Source organism: Myotis yumanensis, unplaced genomic scaffold (genome assembly GCF_028538775.1).
Source record: "Myotis yumanensis isolate MYYU_CA2020_CCGP unplaced genomic scaffold, mMyoYum1.0.hap1 SCAF_7, whole genome shotgun sequence".
Taxonomy (NCBI): Eukaryota; Metazoa; Chordata; class Mammalia; order Chiroptera; family Vespertilionidae; genus Myotis; species Myotis yumanensis.
Window position 1 is genome coordinate 37,878,009 of NW_027223758.1, and position 17,315 is coordinate 37,895,323.

General features: G+C 41.6%; 1 protein-coding gene across 3 annotated transcripts in view; it reads right to left on the reverse strand.

The window, feature by feature from the left end:
- RBL1 (RB transcriptional corepressor like 1) overlaps positions 1 to 17,315 on the reverse strand; it is an 84,368-nt gene that overhangs the window by 14,860 nt on the left and 52,193 nt on the right. For all 3 annotated transcript variants that reach the window (XM_070420280.1, XM_070420279.1, XM_070420281.1), the window contains 3 exons: positions 7,817 to 7,993; positions 5,388 to 5,459; positions 3,249 to 3,339 (listed from right to left, as the gene is read on the reverse strand). In XM_070420280.1, coding sequence (XP_070276381.1) covers positions 3,249 to 3,339; positions 5,388 to 5,459; positions 7,817 to 7,993 — 340 coding nt within the window. The remainder of the gene's footprint in view (positions 1 to 3,248; positions 3,340 to 5,387; positions 5,460 to 7,816; positions 7,994 to 17,315) is intronic.

A 17,315-nucleotide genomic window follows, 5' to 3' on the forward strand; every position in this document is an offset into this window, starting at 1 on the left:
ATTAAAAAGCTGGTCAGTGTTGCTCAGTGGTTGGGCATCGACCTATGGTCATAGTTCGATTCCCAGTCAGGGCACATGCCCAGGTTGCAGGATTGATCCCCAGTGTGGGGTGTGCAGGGTGCAGCCAATCAATGATTCTTACTCATCACTGATGTGTTTTTTTCATCATTGATGTTTTTTAACTCTCTCTCTCCCTTCCACTCTCTTAAATCAATAAAAAAAATTTAAAAGTAAAGAAAAGGAAAAAAGAAACCATAATATATTTCCTTTTGCTTACTTATATAGTCTTGAACTTCACTGGTCCTGTATCCCAGATAGTTGCTGGCAGTTACTTTGATTCTCATAGAGCACATTGTTTCCCATACTTAATCTCTAATATTTGTGTTTTTTTGTTTTGTTTTGAATGCTCACCTGAGGATATGTGCTTTTACTGATTTCTTTTAGAGGAAGGGAGGGAGAGAGAAAGAGGAACATCCATGTGAGTGAGAAACACTGATTGGTTGTCTCCTGTATTAACGCAGACTAGAGATTGAACCCGCAACTTTTTGAAGCATGGGCAACACTCCAACCAACTGAGCCACCCGGTCAAGGTTGATGCCTGGCTTTGCAGGGGCAGAAAAATCACCAATTTGTAAAAAAATAGAAGGTTTTTTGGGTCAGGTTTGCTGTCTAATATACTTCTCATTGTCTTGAAAAGGCTCAGGCCATGCCTGGGTAGCTCAGTTGGTTAGAGTGTCATCTTGATATGCCAGGGTTGCAGGTTCAATCCCTGGTCAGGGCACATACAAGAATCAACCAATGAATAAATAAATAAGTGGAACAACAAATTGATGTTTCTCTCTCCCTTCCTTTCTCTAAAACTAATTAAATTAATAAATTTTTTTAAAAAAAGAAAGGCTCAGGAATAATATATTTATGTAAAAAGTATGTATCCTGCCCAGCCAGTGTGGTTCAGTGGTTGAGCACTGACACATGAACCAAAAGGTCACTGGTCCAGTCCAAGGAACCTGCCCAGGTTTGTGGGCTCAATCCCCAGTAGGGGGCATGCAGGAGAGCCAATCTCATCAATGTTTCTTTCTTTCTATCCCTTTCCCTTCCTCTCTCTCTAAAATTAAAAAAATTTTTTTAAAAGTATCCTAAAATGGGGATTCTAGGTCATTATTATTAAAGGATTTATATATATAAAAGCCTAAGTGACCGAACAACCAAACGAGCAAATGACTGAACCACAGGTCAACCAGTTGCTATGACACACACTGACCATCAGGGGGCAGATGCTCAACGAAGGATTTGCCCCCTGGTGGTCAGTGCACTCCCACAGCCAACCTCCCTTGGTCCTCCCCTCCTCCCCCTCACCAGCTGGTCAGCCCCCATCATTTCTGATCGGGGTGGCCGGCCAACCTCCTGCAGCCCCTCCCCCCAGCTGGCCAACCTCCTGTGGCCCCTACCCCCAGCCGGCCAACCTCCTGTACCCCTGCTGGTCCCGATCGCCGGCCAGGCTTAGGGACCTTACCCGTGCACAAATTCATGCACCTGGCCTCTAGTTTTTAAACAAGATCTTAAAAGTTCAGATCCTGGTAGATACCATAATGATCATAAATATTTATGTAATTTTATAAAAAAAGTCTTTGACCCAGCCAGTTACTCTTAAGAATTTATCCTAGGCATGTGGAGCAAGTGATTTCCTCACAAAGCTGTATAAAATTAGAAACAGTCTAAATGCCCCACATTGTATAAGCAAATAAATCACAGTACATACAATACATATGCACTCATACAGGGTGGGGCAAAAATAGGTTTACAGATGTTTGTATAGAAAATAATAGAATAATTAATAAATAATAAAAGAATAAACTATGTTTCCTATACTCAAAACTGTAAACCTACTTTTGTCCCACCCAGATATACACATTAAAGAAATGGAAAAAGGAGACAAGGAAAAGGAGATGGGGAGAGGAGGCATTTTCATAATTTATCAACATAAGTCTTAGTATGCTGGAAGCAACAAGGTAGCAGCCTTGCGAGTGGTGACAAAATATCTGTATACTTTTTAATAAAAAGAATATTTCCTTAATTGTCTCCTCAGACAGATCACTGACAGCTATCTTACTTTCCCTGTTATTTAGATTTACAGCAGTCCCTCCTTATCCACAGGGGAATGTTCCAAGACCCTTGTGGATGCCTGAAACAGTGGAGAGTACCAAACCCTACATATACTCTTTTGACCTATACATACATACCTTATAAATTAGCGACAGTAAAATATGAATAATAACTAATAATAAAATAGAAAAATTATAACTATCTACTGTAATAAAAATGTGAATGTGGTCTCTCTCTTACTCCTTAAATTTCACTGGATTTAAACATCATCAGAGATTTAAATCTCATATCTGAAATTTTCCATTATCTGATGATAATTAAAATCAAGAAACGAAAAACCATGGGAAGGGAGGACTACTGTATTTTAAAAATTTAAGCGCCTTTGCCCTAGCTGGTTTGGCTCAGTGGGTAGAGTGTTGGCCTGCAGACTGAAGGGTCCTGGGTTTGATTCTGGTCAAGGGCACATGCCTGGGTTGTGGGCTCGATCCCCAGCAGGGGGTGTGCAGGAGGCAGTCAATCACCTATATCATTGAATCCATGCTGCCTGGCATTCACTATCTACACTAATAAAAGACAAAGATGCTAATTGACCGTACCTTCACTATGCACACCAGCCAATCAGAAGAGTATGCAAATTAACTCAACAAAGATGGCCGTTAAATTTGCATACTGCAAGCAGGGCGGGACAGCGTCATCCGCCGCCTGCCCTGCCACCATCCGGGCCTGCTATCTGCGAGGTGACCTGGGGCGGCGGGGCAGGACAGCAGCGATCCGCTGGCCCGCCTGGCCGCCATCTGGGTGTCCTGTGTGCGACCCGACCCGGAGTGAAGACTGAAGACAGTGTAGAAGGAAGCCAAGTGCTGCAGAAGGGAGCAAAAAGGCAGAGGAGGGAATGGAGATGAGAGCGGAGCTGAGACAGTGGACATGGAAGGGAGTGAGGTAGCAAGAGATGGGAAGGAGCGAAGCAATGGAGAAGGGAGGGAGCAAGGCAGGGGAGAAGGGAGGGAGCGAGGCAGGGGAGAAGGGAGGGAAGCACGCTGCGGAAGCCCTATTCTTGCAGGAATCTTCCTGCAACGGGCCTTTAGTATTATGTACAATGTAATCAAAGGTATATTACCTATAGAATGTTAAATTGGGCAACTTACCACAATCGGTCATTTCAAAATCACCATTTACTTTTTTATTATAAGCCACAATTTCTCTTGGAATACTTTTCAACAGTACACTTCTATAGACCTATAAGTCATAGGGGAAAAAAAGGTCTGCTAAGTCACAAAAAGGCACAGATTAAGCCAAACCAAAATAAGAACAACAAAATATCAAGCCAATTAAAAAGTATTTGTCTGTATAGGTGATCACCAATCAAGAGGAAGATGTTATTAGTCTGATAAATGCAGGTTATAACAAACATCTTAGAAGAGGGTATACTGAAGCAGATTCTGAGCCTACATCTAAAATATGCCCTTGTAGGAGTTTATAATGCAAACAGAAGAGTTAGGTACATAAATAGCAACTAAACGCTGATGAGCAGGTTTTGCCAAATAAAATAACTTCAAAAATATGAACTTGTTCTTCCTCCTTTTTAACTCCTTACCTGAGAACCAATTTACTCTCATTGGGGCTTGTTTTCCTGCTCTCATCCCATTCCCATCTCCTTTCAGATGGACATATGAAAATTTGTTCCGTTCCTGCCCCGAAACTCTTTCCTACCTCCAAGATAGCTGATAGGCATGAACCATTTCTCCCTCATCCCATGGGGACTAGTATTTATTTATTTATTTTTTATTTATTTTTTACAGAGAGGAAGGGAGAGGGACAGAGAGTTAGAAACATCCATGAGAGAGAAACATCCATCAGCTGCCTCCTGCACACCCCCCACTGGGGACGTGCCCGCAACCAAGGTACATGCCCCTGACCAGAAGTGAACCTGGGACTCTTCAGTCCACAGGCCGACGCTCTAGCCACTGAGCCAAATTGGTCAGGGCGGGGACTAGTATTTAAAAGACATTTAGGGAACTCTGGCTTGGCTCATTTTGACACACAGTAAGTTTATCTTAATGATCTTTAAAGACAATCTGGACCTCTTTTGGCTCTGTTCCTGAGGGGTTTTTCTGAAGAGGCCCAGAAATGCTTGGCCTATCATAGTATATAACGAACACTTGTACTTGGCTCTTCTAATATCTGGAAATCACTCACCATTTGGGGGCTTAAGTAAAGAAGTGAAACTACTGGTGGGGCTCTCCTAGAAGGGGATATCACTACTAGTACTCCCACCTGAGATATCTGGGCCACCACCTTTCTTTCTCAGATAGCAGATCATGGGGGCCAGAGAAGAGGCCATTAGGCTCTCTTAGAGTAGAACAACCAAGCTCTTGAATGGTTTTAAGGTAAACCAACCCTGTGTTCTCAGCTATAATAACAATAATAATATGGATCTAACAGTCATTAATGCTTACTATGTGCCAGGCCACTACGCTAACATTTTATATTTCCACTAGAGGCCCGGTGCACGAAATCTGTGCATGGGCGGGGGTGTGTGTGTCTCCCAGCCTGGCCTGTGCCCTCTCACAGTGTGGGAGCCTCACGATCGATCGCCCCAAAGAGGTAGGCCCCACCCAACCATCCGGGGCTCCTCAATGGATTGTCCCAAAGAGGTAGGACAGAGCTGCGGGACCTGTCTCCGCGCCATGCACGCAGCGTCAAGCCCCTGTCCACCCGCACGCGCGCCCACTATGCATGCAGCCTCCTGGTGATTGCTCGTTACGGCATGAGGGCGCCATGACCACATAGGCTTTTATTAATAGGATGACTGAAAAGTTGTACAGGATTCTCACCCATGGTTATTATAACATTATCAGAGATGTTTAACATCTCTTCAAAGATACAAACATTAAGATTCTTAGAAAATGGCAAAAGAAGCTGAATTGAGGTTAATAAATTCTCAAATTTCACTGGATTTAAACATCATCAGAGATTCAAATCTCATACAATTAAAGAATATATATATTTTTTTCATTAAATATTCTAGTGAAAAATGTCCCCACTTAACAGATTAACAAATGGAATAAGAGAGAATCTGAGAAGTATATACAAATATATGCACGAGTCAGGAACAGCCAATTTCCCGGCTTCTACAAAACTGTCTCTTGAATATAATGATATCCATTAAACCGACAAATCTAAAATACAGTAAAACTATAAAAGAAGCTTATCTTTTCTATGACTTTTCATCAGAAAAATAGTACAAGTCTATTTTGGACAAGAAGAAAAATAATGTAACTCACGTGACTATTAGCTTGGGGCTGATTCCTATAACTTTTCATGATTTCTTGAAAAGTTCTTTCTTCCTTTGTTACCTAAAGAAAAGAAAAACTGCATTTATCAACTGTTCCTAAAAGAAAAATGGCCCTGAACAAACACTTCAATTAAAGACTGGGATCGAGAGCAGTCTTGCAGAAAGCCATTAACCCTAGGCCAGTCCATGACTAAAAACCACTACCGTATATGATTTTTACTACCTTTAAAGTTCAGCCTTTGTGGCCTGTGGGGACTCAGCTAATAGTTTCATTAATCAAAAGCACCAAGACTGCTATGGTATAACTTTACTGAAAATAGCCTTTCTTTGTAAAAAGAATGATATAAGAAAACCCAGATCTGTTGAATCCCTTACACTCTCCAGTTTTATTAGTTTTTAAGTATTTAAAAATAAATTAACTACATACTAAATGATAGGAAATGTCTTGTGTTGACACACAATAAAAATGAATGGTTATCATAGAATTAGGCTTTTAATATGTCAGGACAGACTGTATAGTTTCTAATGCTTACACTGAAAAGACACAATGGTGGCTAAAAGGTAGAAAATGGATTAGTGACCCATAAAGGAATACCTTCTAGTCTATTTGTTATCCATAAAGTTCACTTAAATACTCCTTTTCTCTGCTTTACTGTGCATTAGCACTTAACCCATTCTCCATAATGTTGAGCTAGAAATGGCAAAGCTTGAACTCTGATAGTTCTCCGAAAAACACAAATGATCCTATATAATAAAAGAGAAACATGCAAATTAACCGTCCCTCTGCTACGCTCAAGCCACACCTACAAGCCCCTCAGGAGTGAGTATGCAAATTAACCCAACTAAGATGGAGGCGGCCACGGAGCTGGAGCGAGCAGGAGGCTTGGGTTGCCCCTGGCGATGGAGGAAGCCAAGCTTCCCGCATGCCCTGGCCGGTCCTGGGCTCCACTCAAAGTTACAAAGTTTCAATTATAGAAGATAAATAAATCCCAGAAAAAAAGAAAGAAAGGAGAGGCTGGGAGCTTGGGTCACTGGGGGGCATGCTCAGCCTGAAAACGGCCATCAGCCCCTCACCCAGGCACCCCAGCGGGACTCCCCCACCCTGAAGGGGCTGTGGGCAGCCTGAAAATGGCCCTGAGCCCCTCACTCAGGCTGGCCATACCTCCATGGGATGAAGGTCCCCGCTGGGGGGCTTGGCCAGCCTGCAAACAGCCATCAGCCCCTCACCCAGGCTGGCCAGGCACCCCAGCGGGACCCCCACCCTGATCTGGGACACCCTTCAGGGCAAACCAGCTGGCCCCTACCTGTGCACCAGGCCTCTATCCTATATAATAAAAGGGTAATATGCAAATTGACCCTAATAGCAGAACGACTGGGAATGACTGGTCACAATGACAAACATTGACCACCAGGGGGCAGATGCTCAATGCAGGAGCTGCCCCCTGGTGGTCAGTGCACTCCCACAGGGGGAGCTCTGCTCAGCCACAAGCCAGGCTGATGGCCAGCACAGTGGTGGTGGCAGGAGCCCCTCCCGCCTCCTCAGCAGCACTAAGGATGTCTGACTGCAGCTTAGGCCTGCTCCCCGCTGGCAGGTGGACATCCCCCGAGAGGTCCAGGCCCGGCTGAGGGACCCCCCCGAGTGCACAAATTTTTGTGCACTGGGCCTCTAGTTAGTTAATAACATTTATTAATATCTACTTTGTGAGGCACTGTGAAACAGGTGCCACTAAGGAATTTGAAAACATGTCCTCTGCCTCAAAAAGCTTAAAAATGAGGTCTTAACTATGTATGTCTGTTAGGCTGGCCAGTGTGGCCAATATAGTTAAGACCAAAATTACAGATGACTGTTTCAGATACATTAGAAATTTAAAAAACAAGATATGTGATTTCATAACCTAAAACATGATGTAGCAATTAGAGAGTAAATGTTCTTCACATTAAGTGGCATACTAAGTCACTGGAAAGGAATGTTATAGAAGCTATTTTACACTAAATTATGAATCAGGAGATCCTAGGTTGCTATTTATTATGTAACTTTGCTCAGCTCTGGGCCTCAGTTATTCGCCTACAATGTAATGATCATGTTACCTTAAAGTGCCAGATTAGAGGTATCACAGGGGTGGGCGTGAAAATGGTGTTGCCACATTAATAATAGGGAGAGCTACTTTACTACAAATAGTCTCTAAGACCTTTCCCAACTTCTTTACAACCAATATATACTTAAGAAGTGGGAAGGCTGATTATTATAAAACTAAATGGAGAATCCAGAGAATAGATACAGTAGCTGGAATTTACTACCTAATCAATGATGATGGCCACTGTTAGCTTATAGCACTTAAGGTAAACCAAGAATCAAGTTCCAACAGTGTTTCACCTCATGCAATTAGGGCCAAGAACTCCCCCCAATGTATACATTACCTTTGCCATGATGTAAAAGGCACAAAGGAGGAGCTGATCCAAATGTCTGTCTTTCATTAGGTCAGGGCAGTGAACTAAAGTAAATTCAAAACACGTCCATATCTTCCTTCGTAACTCATTTGAAACATCCAGTTTTAAACATAAATCACGTAAGCGTACACTTGCCAAATGATAAACCTGAGATGGAAGGTAGCACATTGATGCAAAAAAAAACAAGTAAAAATTTCTTAAATTTATGCCTTACCATGAACATGGGCTTTCATGTCAAGATTAACAAGCACCTAGGCAGTTGATACCTTAAATTATATAAAATTTCTGTTCTATAGTACTAGTTCACTGCTATGGCAGAAGGATATAGATTAAAACAAAATCCTCTTTAAGAAACTACCTTTAAAATTATTATTATAAGATGGCAACCACCCTACTTTATTTTTTATTTAAACAATTTTAAAATTTTTTTATTGATTTTTAAAGAGAGGAAGGGAGAGGGAGGTGGGGGGGGGGGGGAGGGAGGGAGGGAAAGAGATAGAGAGAAACATCGATGTGAGAATGAAACATCTACCAGCTACCTCATGCATGCCCCCACTAGGGATTAAGCCTATAACCCAGGCATGTGCCCTGAGCAGCAATTGAACTGGCAACATTTTGGTGCACTGGGCAATGCCCAACCAACTTAGCCACATCAACCAGGGCACCTTAATAATTATTTTTGAAAAGATGTCTTCTACTGCTTTATGCTGCCATCTATATAAAGTAAGAAACACTACAATGCAGAATTTACCTGCATTACAAGCATTATGAATACATAATTTTTCAAGTGTTCAGAAATCTCTTTTTTTTGGTTTCAGGTAAAATTGCTAGAAAACCTAAAATGTCAGAAAGTAAAGAACTAAAATCAATGTTTGACTTGAAAAATGAGTCAGAAAGTAAAACCATTTAAATAATTTCCCATATAGTCTACATTGTTTTTATGAACACATGAAAGGAATGTTAAATGAGAAACCTTTTTCCTTTTTGTTATTTTTAAGTATGTCAGAGTAAATTCAGTGCAATGCTCTGAACCTTTTATTTATATATATATATATATATATATATACATACATATACTATATATATATATATACATACATATACTGTATATATCCACACACATATATAGTCATTATATGAATTGACACTAATGCAAATGACCAGAAGATCTTGCAAGATTCTAAAATGGTTTCAATAATTTTAGAAGCATTATGTTTTATTGTTTTAAGGATTGGTAACCCTGCTGTAGTATTCCTAAACGAGACTATTCCGTATGAACTAAGTCTTTATATTTAAATGTACATGAAAAAGAGTAAGGCATCACTTACAGAAAAGTATCTTTGGCAGGGGGTAAAATCCTCAAATCAGAACTTAAAAACAAATGTAAGTTATCCAATATACTACTCTAATAGAGAGACAAGTGGGTGACTCCAAAGCTACTTGTGATTCATTGTATAGGAACTCATTTTCTGCATCCCATTTCTTAGTTCCTAGAACTATTGGGGTCAGAGCAGTGAGAAAGATGCTAGAACTTTACATTCATGATAGATCAGATATAGTCCTAGCTAGGAATAAAACTCTACACTAATAAAAGACAAACATGCAAACTGACCGTACCTTTGCTATGACTTAAGCCATGCCCACCAGCCAATCAGAGCGACTACATGCAAATTAACCCAACCAAGATGGCGGCCAGCAGCCACGGTGCTGGAGCAAGCAGGAGGCTTGGTTGCCCCAATGACTGAGGAAGCCAAGCTTCCCGCAGGCTCTGAGCTCCACTCAAAGCAACAGTTTCAATTATAGCAGATAAATAAACTCCAGAGATCTGCTTTCAGCCGGCTGTGGCCACGGAGCTGGAGCGAGCAGGAGGCTTCCCTCCCGCCCACACTGGCTGGCTCTGAGCTCCTCTCAAGGCTACAAAGTTTCAATTATAGAAGGTAAATAAATCCCAGAATAAAAAAGAAAAAAAGAACAAAAGGAGAGGCTGTGAGCTTCCATTGCTGAGGGCTTGGCCAGCCTGAAAATGGCCCTCAGCCCCTCACCCAGACTGGCCAGGCACCCCAGTGGGGACCCCCCACCCTAAAGGGGGTGTGGCCAGCCTGAAAACAGACATCAGCCCCTCACCCAGGCTGGCCAAACCTCCATGGGGTGAGAGTCCCCACTGGGGGGGGATTGACCAGTCTGAAAACAGCCATAAGCCCCTGACCCAGGCTGGCCAGGCACCCCAGTGGGGACCCCCACCCTGAAGGGGGTGTGACCAGCTGCAAACAGCCATCATCCCCTCACCCAGGCTGGCCAGGCACCCCAGCGGGACCCCCACCCTGATCCGGGACACCCTTCAGGGCAAACCAGCCGGCCCCCACCCGTGAACCAGGCCTCTATCCTATCTAATAATAGACAAACATGGTAATTAACCACACCTCTGACATGCTTCCCATTGGCTAATCAGGGCGATATGCAAATTAACTGCCAACCAAGATGGTGGCCGGCAGCCAGGCAGCTGAAGCGAACAGGCTTGCTTGCTCCAGTGACAGAGGAAGCCAAGGTTCCCCACCTGCCGCTGCGGGCCTCTGAGCTGCACTCTAAGAAACAATGTTGCAATTATAGAAGCTAAACAAACCCCAGAAACCTGCTTTCAGCCAGCTGGGCCTCAGAGCTGGAGCTTTAACAGTGTTTCAATTATAGAAGCCAAACAAACCCAGATACCTGCTTTCAGCAGCCGAGGTCTTAGAGCTAGAGCCGAGCCTCAGAGCTAAAGCCGGCTCTCAGCTCCAGTGACAGCCATAGAAGGTAAATAAATCCCAGAACAAAAAAAAAAGAAAAAAAGGAGAGTTTGGGAGCTTCAGTCACCTGCCAGCCTGAAACGGCCCTCAGCCCCTCACCCAGACTGGCCAGGCACCCCAGTGGGGACCCCCACCCTGAAGGGGGTGTAACCAGCTGCAAACAGCCATCATCCCCTCATCCAGGCTGGCCAGGCACCCAAGCGGGACCCCCACCCTGATCCAGGACACCCTTCAGGGCAAACCAGCCGGCCCCCACCTGTGCACCAGGCCTCTATCCTATATAGTAAAAGGGTAATATGCAAACTGACCCTAACAGCAGAAAGACTGCGAATGACTGGTCACAATGACACACACTGACCACTAGGGGGCAGACGCTCAATGCAGGAGCTGCACTCTGGTGGTCAGGGCGCTCTCACATGAGAGGAGCTCTGCTCAGCCACAAGCCAAGCTGATGGCTGGCAGTACAGCGGTGGTGGTGGAAGCCTCTCCCGCCTCCTCAGCAGCGCTAAGGATGTCCGACTACAGCTGAGGCCTGCTCCCCGCTGGCAAGTGGACATCCCCCGAGGGCTGCCGGGCTGCCAGAGGGATGTCTGATCGCCATCTTAGGCCCAATCCCCCAGGGAGCGGGCCTAAGCCAGCAGGTGGTCATCCCCTGAGGGGTCCCAGACTGTAAGAGGGCACAGGCCGGGCTGAGGGACCCTCCCTCCCCCCCGAGTGCACAAATTTTTGTGCACCGAGCCTCTAGTCCTATAATAAAAGGGTAATATGCAAACTGACCATAACAGCAGAAAGACTGGGAATGACTGGTCACAATGACACACACTGACCACCAGGGGGCAGACGCTCAATGCAGGAGCTGTCCCCTGGTGGTCAGTGCGCTCCCACAGGGGGAGCTCTGCTCAGCCACAAGCCAGGCTGATGGCTGGCAGTACAGCGGTGGTGGTGGAAGCCTCTCCCGCCTCCTCAGCAGCGCTAAGGATGTCCGACTACAGCTTAGGCCTGCTCCCCGCTGGCAAGTGGACATCCCCCGAGGGCTGCCGGGCTGCCAGAGGGATGTCTGACTGCCAGCTTGGGCCCGATCCCCCCAGGGAGCGGGCCTAAGACAGCAGGTGGACATCCTCCGAGGGGTTCCAGACTGCAAGAGGGCATAGGCCGGGCTGAGGGACCCCCCGCCCCTGGGTACATAAATTTTTGTGCACTGGGCCTCTAGTCTATATATATATAAAAGGCTAATATGCTAAATGTCTGACCATGACCAGTCGCTATGACGTGCACTGACCACCAGGGGCAGACGCTCAATGCAGAAGCTGCCATGACATGCACTGGCCATTTACAGAGAAACGGCACTGTGGACCTGGTGCCCACAAAGCAACACTCGGCTTCCCCCAAGTGGGACACAGGCCCCACCACCACCCCAGAGTGACAGCCCACCAAATTGCAGCCAACGCTGCCGAGACCCCATGGCGCAAAATGCGGCCCACAGCCCAGCCCAGCCCAGTCTGGAATGGTGGCTGTGGGCACCAGATAATGACGTCATGTAGCAACGCCAGGCTTCTTCTACCTAGCAACTAGCCTACTTGGAGTTTCTTCAGCCCAGGAACTCGACTTGCTATATAGCCAGGGGCAAACATTTTACACTTTAACCAAATGTCTGTGAAGTGTTTTCCTGTGCCTCATCTCATTTGATCCTCACAGAAGTCCTGGAGTAGCTAGATAGGAGACTAGATGGAATCCTATCTATTTCCATTAGCTGGAAAAGAGAGATTTAGAAAGCTTAGAATCTTGACCTGACTGAAAAGAAGAAATGGTGGACCTTGAAAATGACTTCAGGTTTTCTCACTGTGCAGAATATAGTCAAGCACTGCTGCAGTTAAATATTTTACCCTTTGTTCTCCCTGTGTGATCTACAATAATAATCTGCTTTGTGTTGACATTTACTGCTGTGTTGCTGATAATTACCTGAAAAAGAAGTTGGGGTGCTTCACTGGGCTGGAAAAAGTTTAGCTAAATCAGAAAGCAGGTCTAATTAAGCAAGTTTATCTACATATATAAAGCTCTTGCTGGTGCCAATTGCACGTGTGTGTTTTGATCTGTCATTGTCGATCGTGAATTTGGTTGACACTTGTATTATAGAGAAAGAGCAAGTAGCGATATTAAAATATTTCTTCTAATTAATTTCCTTTCAATGTGCACAAATTTGTGCACCGGGCCAATAGTAATATATAATTAAGTAATACTTCTTAGGTGTCTTTTACAGAGCTCATTCAATGCCTTAAAGATATGCATATTCTGGGAGGCTTCTGATGCTAACACAAAATTCAAAGTAAATTCTATTTAGGCATAAAACACCAGCATCACACCAAGTTCAGCATGTTTAGTAGTTGCAATTTATTCAAGAAATGGTTATTTTAAATTAATTATAGATATGGATATCCTATTCCCTTTAGGATAAAATTTTTCTAGCTTTTAATCTGTATTAAGTAAACTATAATTAAATGGAAAAAAGGGACAAGCTAGATTCCGAAATAAATTATGAATTAAAAATTCAGAAATAAAGGCTTACTTTTCTTAATTTTAGATTCATTATCAATGGCGGTAATTTGCCATTTTGAAAATTAAAAGTAGGAAATGAAGCCTTGGCCAGGTAGTTCAGTTGGTTAGAGTTGTCCTGATATACCAAGGTTGAGGGTTTGATCCCCAGTCAGGGCATATACAAGAAGCAACTAATGAATGCATAAATAAGTGGAACAACAAATTAATGTTTCTCTCTCTTTCCCTTCCTTTCTTTCTTAAAAAAAAAAATCAGTAAGTATAGGGAATGAATAGGGAAAAGGCTTCACTTGAAATTGTTTTTAAAACAGGCCTTAGGCGTAAGAGGTGGGCGGTAGTGGGTAGAGTAGAGAAGGCAGTGGGTGGTAGAAAAAAGGGCAAGTCTCTCAATAAAGATCATAAAAAAGACTAGAAGAAATAAACTTAGAGTTGCATCAAAAGATAATTTGGAAAAATCATGAATTTCTTAAACTTGTAAAGTCTTACACCCTAATCACAATGTAAGAAGAAAACAAAAAACACTGCCTTCTTTTTCTTTACAATTCTTAAGAATGGGCTAGCCTGGCATTTAGTTGTGGATTGAAGAATTATCTTCCATTTCTGGAATTTTTTATTTTTTTAAGTAGAGTCATATTTGCTTACAAATATCTGATATACATGTAAATAAAGTAATTTAAGCTTATCCATATGATCTAAGATGTAACTGTCCCACAATAAACTCCCATCTAAAACAATATAACACAATGGAATTTGAGTAAATTCCAGAGGATGATTAATTGCTTATGTTATATAAGAAGTTATATAAGAACATAAGCTGACAGAAAACAAGTTTATCGGGAAAGTAAATCAAACCATATGAATATGAGTCTAAACACAACTCATCAAGATCATAATGTTCTCTTAAGAGGTCAAATATGTTGTTGTTGTTGTTGTTGTTGTTTTTAATCCTCACCTGAGGATATTTAATCCTCACCTGAGGATATTTTCCCATTGATTTTTAGAGAGAGGAAAAGGCAGACAGTAATATCAACGAGAGAGAAACAGATTGATTGGTTGCCTACTGCATGCGCCCTGACCAGGGCCCAGGCTGGGAGGAGCCTGCAACCAAGGTACGTGCCCTTTTCTGAAATCACACCCCGGACCCTTTGGTCCGCAGGCCAATACTCTATCCACTAAGCCAAACTGGCTAGGGCTCAAATATGTTTTTAAAAAAGACTAAAAGTACATTACCTGATACTAATGTTACACAAAGACACTATAAGAAAACTACAGACCAATATCTCTTTGATTAGTAACGTGAAAATCCTTAAAAAAATACGGGCAAACTGAATGTAACAGTATACACTAAAAGGATCTTATGCTATGACCACGTAGGATTTATTCCTTGAATATAGGGATAGTTTAATACATGAAAATCAATGTAATATACTATATTATTAGAATGAAGAAAAATATGATCATCTCAATGCAGAAAAAGCATTTGACATTTAACACCCTTGTGTTATAAAAACACTCAACAAACAAGGAATAGAATAAAACATAATAAATGCCATATATGAAAAATCTACAGCTAATATACTCAAAGTGAAACAATGAAAGCTTTTCCTCTAAGAAACAAGATAAGGATACCCTACTTCAGCACTTCTATTCAACAAGTATGGAAGTTCTAGTCAGAGCAATTAGGCAAGAAGAAGAAATAAAAGGCATCCAAATTGGAAAAGAAGTAAAGTCACTTCCATTTGCAGATTACATGACTTTATGTGTAGAAAACTGAAAAACCTTTAAAAAGTCCATAAAAAAATTATTAGAAAAAATATATTCAGCTCCAGCTGGTTTGATTCAGTGGATAGAGCATTAGCCTGTGGACTAAAGGGTCCAGTGTTCAATTCCAGTCAAGGGCACATGCCCGGGCTGTGGGCTTGAACTCCAGTAGGGGGCATGCATGAGGGAGCCGATCAATGATTCTCTCTCATCACTGATGTTTCTATCTCCCTCTCCCTTCCTCTCTGAAATCAACAAAAATATATTAAAAATAAATAAATAAATCAACAAAATTGCATGATACAAAATCAATACACAAAATTACTTTTATTCCTACATCACTAGCAATGAACAACCCAAAAAATGGAATTAAGAAAATGATTCTATTTATAATAGCATGAAAAAAATAAAATAAACTTAACCAAGTAGGCAAAAGCTTATACACTGAAAACTACAAAACATTACTAAAAGATAGAAAAGAAACATAAATAAATAAATGGAAAAACATCCCATATTCATGGATGGAAGACTTAACATTGTTAAGATGTTAACACTACTCAAAGCAATCTACAGATTCAATGCAACCCCTATGAAAACCTCAATGATGTTTTTTGCAATAATAGAAAAATCAATCCTAAAATTCATGGAATCTCAAGTTACTGAAAAGACAAATAATCTTGAAAGAAAAAAAGAAAGAAAGAACAAAGTTGGAGGGCTCACATTTCCTAATTTTAAAACTTTCCTGATGTCAAATAATCGTGAAAAAGAACAACAAAGTTGAAGGTCTCACATTTCCTGGTTTCAAAACTTTCCTGATTTCAAAATAATCTTGAAAAAGAAAAACAAAGTTGGAGGTCTCGCATTTCCTGATTTCAAAATTTTCCTGATTTCAAAAATTACTATGAAGTTACAGTAATTAAATGTATGGTACTGGCATAAAACAGACATAAAGAGGTCAATAAACAGAATAGCCCTGAAATATATTTGAATGAGCACTGACAAGGGTGCAAGATCATTCAATGGGGGAAAGAACAGTCTTTTCAAAAATAGTGTTGAGAAAACTGGATATCCACATGCAAAAGAATGAAAAGGAATCCTTACCTTACACCATATACAAAATTAACTTAAAATGGATCAAATACCTAAATATAATTGCTAAAACTATAAAACTGCTAGAAGAAAATAGGGAGAAAACTTCATGATTTTGAAATGGGCAATAATTTCTTAAATATGACACCAAAAACACAAGACAACAAAACAGATAAATTGGACTTCATCAAAATAAAAAACTTTTGTGCATCCAAGGACCTGACCAACATATGAAAAGGCAACCTACAGTATGGGAAAACATATTTGCAAATCATATATTCAATGGGGGATTATTATTCAGAATATACAAAGAACTTCTGTAAGTCAACAACAAAAATCTCAAATGAAAAATTGGCAAAAGGGCCTTAGCTGGTTTGGCTCAGTGTATAGAGCATTGGGACTGAAGGGTCCTGAGTTGATTAGGGTCACGGGCATATACCTGGGTTGCAGGCTCGATCCCTGGCCCTGGTTGGGTGTGTGTATAGGATGCAACCAATCGATGGATGTGTCTCTCTCATATCAATATTTTTCTCTCTCTGTCTCTCCCTCTCCTTTCCACTCTCTAAAAATCAATGGAAAAATATCCTCGGGTGAGGATTAACAAAAAAACAAAAAAAGGGGAGGGGGAATGGCAAAGGACTTGAATAGACATTTGTCTAAAAAAAGACATACAGAGACAATAAGGACATGAAAAGATTCTCAACACCACTAATCACTAGGGAAACACAAATAAAAATTACTGTAATTCATACTCATTACAATCGCTATTAAAAACCCTGAAAATAAGTGTTGGCAAGAATGTGGGGAACTTGGAATCCTTGTGTAATGTGGCAGAAATATAAAATGGCACAGTCACTGTGGAAAATAATATGGCATTTCTTAAAAATATTAAATTTAGAATTATTATTCCACTCTTGGGTATATATCCAGAAGAACTGAAAGCAGAGATTTAAATAGGTATTTGTACACCAATGTTCCCAGAAGTGTTGTTCACAATATCCAAAAGGTAGAAACAACCCAAATGTCAAGCATATATGAATGGATAAATAAAATATTATACTGTGTATGTATATATATAAAATGGAATATTATTTAGTCTTAAAAAGGCAGGGAATTCTGACACATGTACAACATGAATGAACCTTGAAGATATTATGCTAAGTGAGCCTGTCACAAAAGGACATATTGTATGATTCCACTTATATGAGGTACCCAGAGTAGTCAAATTCACAAAGACAGAAAGTAGAATGGTGGTTACCATGGTCTGGGGAGGTGGGGGAGGGGAA